The sequence below is a fragment of the Emydura macquarii genome, unplaced genomic scaffold (genome assembly GCF_026122565.2).
Source record: "Emydura macquarii macquarii isolate MOO-44397 ecotype Brisbane River unplaced genomic scaffold, CSIRO-AGI_Emac_v2 contig_2979, whole genome shotgun sequence".
NCBI lineage: Eukaryota > Metazoa > Chordata > Testudines > Chelidae > Emydura > Emydura macquarii.
In genome coordinates, this window is record NW_027133116.1 from 626224 (window position 1) to 633853 (window position 7630).

The 7630-nt window shown below is 51.8% G+C and overlaps 1 protein-coding gene across 1 annotated transcript; it reads left to right on the forward strand.

Annotated features, from left to right (window-relative positions):
• The first annotated feature begins 3068 nt into the window (after positions 1-3068).
• On the forward strand, positions 3069-6935 carry LOC137167736 (epidermal differentiation-specific protein-like). Its single transcript, XM_067570014.1, has one exon. The coding sequence runs from the start codon at positions 4283-4285 to the stop codon at positions 5300-5302; it is 1020 nt and encodes a 339-aa protein (XP_067426115.1). The 5' UTR covers positions 3069-4282; the 3' UTR covers positions 5303-6935.
• Positions 6936-7630: the final 695 nt, after the last annotated feature.

The following is a 7630-nucleotide window of genomic DNA, read 5'->3' on the forward strand; positions in this document are numbered from 1 at the left end:
TGGAATTGCAGCTACTGTTCTGCCTCAGTTTCCCTGGTAAGGACAGGCAGAAATCTGTCTTCCTAACCACCAAGACCTTATTTGATCATAACTTCACTCAAAGAGCACTTGATCACCACCCCCTTCGTCCTTGTGTGTTTATGATGTTCCCTGCTTCATGACTCATGTGCATCTTCTACTGAACACTTCTGAATAAATTCAGAAAAAGAAATGCCCCAGTCACATTGTTACCATTCATGGTATTTCCCTGGGACACTCAATTCCTATTGGGCGCAGATAGCACAAGTTGTGAGCTCCTATTGGGCGGCTATGTGATATTGTGATAGTGAGCAGCCAATCTTCAGGTATAAAGCTGGTTGGAAAGAGCATCTTCTGTCTGCAGCAGTAGCTGGATAGGAAGGTGCATTCAGAACTCTCCACGTGTCCGAAGTTGAAGCCAGAAGCCAGAAGCAGAGGTATGAATTGTTAATTTATTATTAGGCTGTCTCTCCGCAGCTGATGAAAGCAACTAGAGAAGAATTACAGAGAGACTGTGGATTTAGTTGCATGGTTCCTGTGAGCTCACCACATCCCCTGAGATAATTTGACAGCAGCTGCAGAAGGAATTTAACTCTCAAAGAGAGGAGAGGCTATTGCTACCACCAGGAGTGAGAGCGCCCCACCTGTATGTAGGAGAGGTGATTTCTGAGCGCGGGAGGAGACGACACCCCTAGGAAGGGGAAGGAATATTTACTTTGCAGGAAGAGGCAGCAGATACCACAGGAATGAAGAACAAACCCCTTTTTAGCCCAAGTACTTAGCCAATATTTGGGGTCTTGTGGGTGGTTTCCATTAGGAGGAGATATTGATGATAGAGTCCGGTATTTCTCTGATGCCATCCTGATGATTTACAAAGTCCTGGTTCCCTGAACACAGCAGGAATCAAACAGCTGGAGGGAGTTTCCTTGTTCACAATTCCAAGCCTCTTTTCAGCCAGTGCTCTGCCCAGAAACCTCTCTCTTGGCTTTTTCTCAGGGCCGTGTGACCGGTGCTTCTCTTGCTGTGTCCTTGGCTTTCTGTCTCTCTTTCCCTGCTTTCCGGCTGCTGCTGACACACAGACACACACACAGCTGCTCCCCAATCAATGCCCAGCCCTTCTGTTCGCATCCAGTACAGTCTTTGGGTGGTGACTTCCCTTTTTTCAGCTGTCATTACGGAGGGAAGGGATGTGGGTAGAAGGTGTGAGGGGGTCGGGGAAGAAGTGGAGGGGGGGGAAGAGCATTTCAGACGTTATTTCCTCCTTGTGAAGGGTTGTTATGGAATTGTCTCTTTAAGAGAAGTGATGGAAACATCAGCACGTAGGGAGAAATCCAAGAGTGCTGGGAACAGACTGTCGGGAACTGTAGAGGAGTCCAGTCCACTCACCACAAGTACACCTCCCTGCGGCCAGGTCTGGGAATGAGCTCTCACCCCAGCTGGTGCCTCTGCCACTGGTTACTCACACCATGACCATGACCCCTCACTCTCTCTTCACAACTTGGGATGCTGTCTCACCAGGAGTCCGGCTGCTCCCTCTTTGTGACTCAGTTTTCTGGCCAGGCTACTGTACAGTCCCTGCTTTCCGGGGTAAGAAAGTCCCCTCAGACAAGCTGTCCATGTGCTGTCGCAGGCAGTTCTCTGTTCCAACCCCAGGTCCTGTGCCCCTCGGCCAGCGGCTGAGAGGGGAACCTGGCCTGCCTCCTACTCCTGGTTCCAGCCCAGGCACCACATGACTAGCAACCTAGGTCTGCTCAGCCTCCGTCCTGTTTGCTGTTTCCCTGGGTTTCTTCTTACCCCACGTCTCTATCTCCGTGCCTGTCTCTGGGCTTATCACCAGCGTGTTCTCCACTGCCTCTGGTTACTGCAGCCCTTAGCTGCTCGTCACACTCCCTAGTCCAGGGCAGGATCCCAGCGCTTACTGTCCCCATGGATCTCCTCCTTGTCCCTGGCCAACTCCCTTTCCCACTTAGTACAGACCATAGACCTCCTCTCTGCACCCCCTTCCTGCTGTCACTTCCTGCCTTTATAGTCCTAGTTCAACCCCTCCCCGCCGGGCTTCATCTGCCATTGGGGCTCCAGATCACAGCAGAAGGACCTGGCGGGCTGGGAAACCTCCCTCCCTCCCCAGCCGACACCAAATGCTCACACACCTTCCTGTGGTGCTGCTCTGACTTACCTGCTGCTGCAGCAACCCCCCCCCCCCTCCACGCCGCAGGGCAGGGGTCTGTGTGAGCTCCCCCCCCCCATCTCACTGCTCGTTCTGCCCCCAGGACTGGCAAACCCCAGGCACCCTCCCAGCGCTGAGCGCTCCCCATAACATACTGCCCCTCCCACCAAGCCCAGCCAGCCTCCCCAGTACTGCTACCCTCCCCCGAAACCCTCGCCCCTTTCCAGCATGCCCCCAAACTGCTGCCCTCGCCCGCACTCTGCCCGGTGTCGGGTTCCCAAAAGAGCTGGCACCCAGTGCTACCCCCTGCTGTGCTGTGTCCCAGATGCTGCTCCCCCAAGAACCCACACCCCAGACTAGTCTGAGAAACGGCAGCCAAGGCAGGCTCAGAAAACACCTCCCCTTTCTCTCCCCCCCTCAACCCCCTTCCTGTCTGTGCAACACCCCCTCCCCGCTCGGCCCCCTCCTCTCCACACACACCCTGCCCCCGAGGCCCCGCCGCTCTCCCCACAGAGCTGAGAGCTCCCCCCACCACTTGAACAAGTAAAAAAACTAGGGGGGAGCATTGGCTGCCCCCAGGTGCCCCTCATTGCCGCCAGCCGGCTGCTTACCTCATGGGAACACTCTGAGGGGCTCTGGGCCAGGTGGAGGGGATCCGTTCCTCCCGGCCATTTATTGCTCAGCTGCCGGGCCCTGCATAGCTGGCACTGGCCTGAGGACAGGACAGGATAGTGGTGCCTGCCCCTGCCACACACTGCGTGATCCAATTCCAGGCCAGCCCTGCAGTGGTTTGCAAGGGAGGGCAGGGAATGGCCCACCTCTGCACAGAGCATAAGGCTGGCCTGGTGGCGTCTTGTCTTGTCCTGTCTAGCTCTCTCGCCTCCCACTTGGAAAAGTGATGATGAGAGCGGGCCCTGTTACCCCCTTCCTCCTCCCCGCCCCCCCCAACCCCGTTCTGGCAATTTGCTCCAGCATCAGTGGGAGGAGGAGTCCCATAAAACCCCAGTCTCCTGTGATCCGGGAGCAGTGCATGTGAATGAGAGGTTAATTGTGAAAACACTTTGCACTGCCAAAGCACTTTCCTTCTGATGACCTCAAAGCACCTCACCAAAAACAATGAATTAAGCTACACCACACTCCGCTGAGGCAGGCAAGTGTTATCCCTGTTTTAGGATGGGGAAGCTGAGGCAGGCGCTGATTAAGTCCCCTATACCCACTGCCTTTTAAATCAATGAAAGACCCCCCTTGATTCAAGCCTTAACCGACTGGTGGTCCAATGTCACTGCAGGTCTGTGACGGGGCCATTATAAAACCCAAATCTTCACATTCCAGCTCTGCTTTCCACACCAAGCCAGGCTGCTTCTGCCCTTAAATCTTGCTTTCCATTTCCCTTACCTGGAAAACAAATGAGTGTCTTTCAAGGGACTCTTAATTGATGACTGAACTGGCTAGCAGGTGAGGGGGCAGGAGACACGGCCGGTGCGGGGGGAAGGGAAGGAATCGGTCTGGCAAATGCAGAGAAGCATGGCAGCAGTGACAAGTGGACTCAGCTATGGGGCGGACAGGCTGGGAGCAGATTCAGACTGTAGCACTGCCCGAGCCCAGCCAGGTAGGCAGCGACAGGCAGAGAGTGAAGAGAAATTGAAACTGAGACCGGAGAAGAGACGTTAGAAGGCTGGAGGCAGTCCCATGCTGCATGTGTGCCTGGCGTGCTGAGTGTTACATGCTCCATGCAGATAGGATCCCGGGTGACTGAGGGGAGCCTGCATTGAGAGATAAAAGTTCTGCCTTCCCAGCAGAGAGGGCAGGGAAATAGGCGGGGTAACCACAGCCCCTCAGGGGAGGCTCAGCCTTTCCCCACCTTTAATACCAACCGTCCACGTCGATGTGTCTCCATCCAGACCTGCCACCCCCACTGGAGTCATGGCTCCCCCATACAGCAATGCTGCAGCTCATGCTCTGTAACTTGTCTCCCATCACAGATCACATTGTCAGAGCAAGAGCTGCATCCGACTCTGCTCTTCGGGACACAATCCTCCCTGTCGGGCGATTCAGCCAGAGCCACTAATAAGAAGGACATTCCCAGCGAAGTGCAGAATGAATAAGATCATCGTCTACCAGCATGAGAACTTCGGGGGACTGTCCAGAGAGTTCACCTCTGACATACGTGACCTGCGACAGGTGGATTTTGATGACACCATTTCCTCACTGAAGGTCATTGGGCAGCCGTGGCTGGCCTTCAGAGATCCTGATTATCGAGGACAAATCAGTGCTTATGAGGAAGGTGAATATGGTTCTCTTAGTATATATATGAATGACCACATCTCCTCTCTGCAGCTGGTTAATGAAGACCTGGAGGATCCTCAGATCACCCTCTATGAGCACATAAACTATAGAGGGCAAAGTAAGGTGTTAACGAATGAGACCGACTTGACCACAGGATATTTTAATGACAAGGCATCTTCTCACATTGTCCAGAGAGGTGCTTGGATCCTCTACGATCACCCCAATCGAGGTGGCTGGTATTATGTGGCCCGGTCAGGAGAGAGGCTTCCCGACTATGGGATAATTGGATTCCACGACCGGTGTTCCCACGTGCGTCCATTGCAATCTGGCCGCCCCATTGTCACTGCCAAGGTCTTATGGGAGCAGAAGAAGGTGGAGAAGGAGAAGGAAATTGTGATTGATGAGATTGTGGGAACCAACAGAACAGATCATGAGCAAACCTTCACCACCACCCACAGCAAAGAGTACGAGACCTCCACCACCCACAGCTTCAAATTCAGTAGCTCCTCCACTCTCAAAATAGGAACCAAGGTAGAAGTGGGGATCCCAGGCAACGCCGTCTCTGTGGAGACAGAAATATCCACCACCCTCACCTTTGAGAAAGGGAAGAGTGAGTCAATCACCACTAAGGAAAAAGTTGAGGTGTCTCTGCCAGCCAAGACCCCTCCCCACACGGAGCTGACCATCAACGTCGTGAAGAAGGAGGTCACCATTTCAGTGCCAGTGGAGCTGACCATTATGCAGGGCGGGAAGATGAAGACTGAGTATGGGGAATACCGGAGCACATCAGGGCATAGCATCCGCACCGAGTACACTGAGAAGCAGATCTAGGTTCCAGCAGGAAAGCATCCTTCCCCCTGCTGAGCCCCTTGTGTTTCCTGCTCCTTTCACACAGCCCACTTCATGTCTGCTTCCAAGAGAGGGCCAAGGGGGTTTAGTCTGTCCTGTCCTCTCTCAGCCATGCATGAACTGGTTCTGACACAGGCCTCCTCAATTGATTGCTGTCTCCACCCTACCCTGCAACACAGGGTGCGTTAGCAAAGGAGACTTACAACCACCCCCACTGCATTGTCCAATGGGGATGGCTGGTATCCCTCTGGAGGGCGTTTCAGAGTCCAAGGTGTAACTAGAATGTCACTAATTTACCTGCTTTTCCTTTGTAGGTGCAAACATGAGCTGCTTACGCAGGTTTTACTCTCCCCGTGACTCCAACGAGATTTCTGTGTAAGGATCTCCGGGTTGGGCCCAATATTGGGACACTGCAATTTTTAACAGCAGTTTTGTATTTTATATAGAATGCTTTATACGTCCAAAGCCCTCTGCAGATATTAGCTAATTCATTCTCACACTTCCCCTTTCAGAGAGGTAGCACGTTTCAACCCCGCTTCCAGGAAGTGATGCGACTGGCCGTGGGCTCCCCAGTGAGTCGCTGATGGAGCTGTGGTTAGAATTCAGGCTCTCCGGACGCGCAGGCCTGTGCTCATTTCTCTAGACCCCATTCCTTTGCAAAGAACTTTTATTAGATATTTTCTTGGCATTTTGGAACATGAGCTGGTACCTGGCTCCATGATCCCCTCCAGAGAGCTGCAGCACCAGCTTCTCCATACCCTCCACAGGGAATCTGGGACTTCACTTTCATCTGTCTCAGGTCCTTATCTGGCCCCCATGACAATAGGATTTGAGCGTCTCCCATCCATGAATGCATTTATCCTCACAAAACCCCTATGAGCTAGGGCAGTGCTCTCCGCCCAGATCCATGTATGGGGAACTGAGGCACAGAGGAGCTAAGAGACTTGCCCAAGGTTGACAGTGGCAGAGCAGGGAATTGACCCTGAGTCAGGCTAGCACCTTAATTCCAGGACTGCCTAGCCCAGTATCTCTGTATCTCCAAACCTATGTCCCTGAGGAGTTGTATTTACACTGATGCTCGCAGTAGCTTTGTTCCTGCTCGGAGTCTCCCTGGGAGATGCTGTTATGCAGTTTCCTGATGCTGAGAAATGTCATGTGCTGAAGTTATACTGCAATTTGTTCTTCTGATGTTTCTTTTCTCTGCTTAATAAAATGTCTGAGCTGGCACAGAACTGAAGTTTTCTATCCACGTAAAAATCAGGGGATGCGATGCCGTGACAGGGAAGCTGCTGATTTGCCCTTTTGCTAGTGGATGGGCACGGGCTGTGTGACCATACAAGGGTGTGCTGCTGCCTTGACACACCTGCCCTCCGGTGCAGGCTGGGATACTGCCTCACAGCACATCACATGCAGCAAGGAGCTAGGACTAGAGCGCTGCTCCCTCAGCTCCACAACCAGCTCCACTACTCCATCCACACAAACGTGCTTCAGTTGTTCTTGCTAGCACGTTCCTTCTCTTTCCGGGGACTAGCTGGGTCTGTCTGTCCCCCTCAGTCATCCACCCACACGTTCATCCGGTAGAGAACACTTACTCGTGTCTGTCACAACCACAGGCTGGGATAAGTCAGACCTGCTCTGACTTTTATGGAAAACTGGAAATGGCGCATTTGGTTTCATCTTGAAGTATTCCAAACAAGCCCGTTTCTTTTCAAAATATGTTTGCAAATAAATAAAAATCTGTATCAAGATTATCATTAAAACGATTATCAATTTTTCACTTACTGAGAACCCAGGTTTGGTAAATGAAAAACATTCCATCGTCTTTTCAGTAACCGTTTGGATAATTAAAAAAAAAAAAAAAATCACCACTCACAAAAACGGCACACAAATGTTCATGAAAAACTAAACATTTTCAAAATATTGACAGTTTTTCTCTCTCTCTCACTTATTTTGAAAAGTTTATTCATCGATGAAAAGCTTTTTGTTTGAAAAATGTTAACCATTTCTATTTTTGGGTGACTTTACTGACTTTTTTGCAGTTGTAACCCCTCTGCCAGACAGAGTCGGCCCCAGCAAGGGCTGGGTTCTATATCAAAGGTTTCCTGTCAATGACACAACACCAAACCAGCTCGAGCCCTCACCCAGTCACCTGGGAAATCACACACTATCCCCTGGGCACCCCCAAAAGGCAATACTTCCCCTCTCGCTTGCACTGAGTCTGGGTGTAGAAAGTAACTCTTTTAACAACAGGAAGGAAGTAACACAGCACTGGTTTGTGCAAACAGAATTCATAAACACAATGAGCAGAGC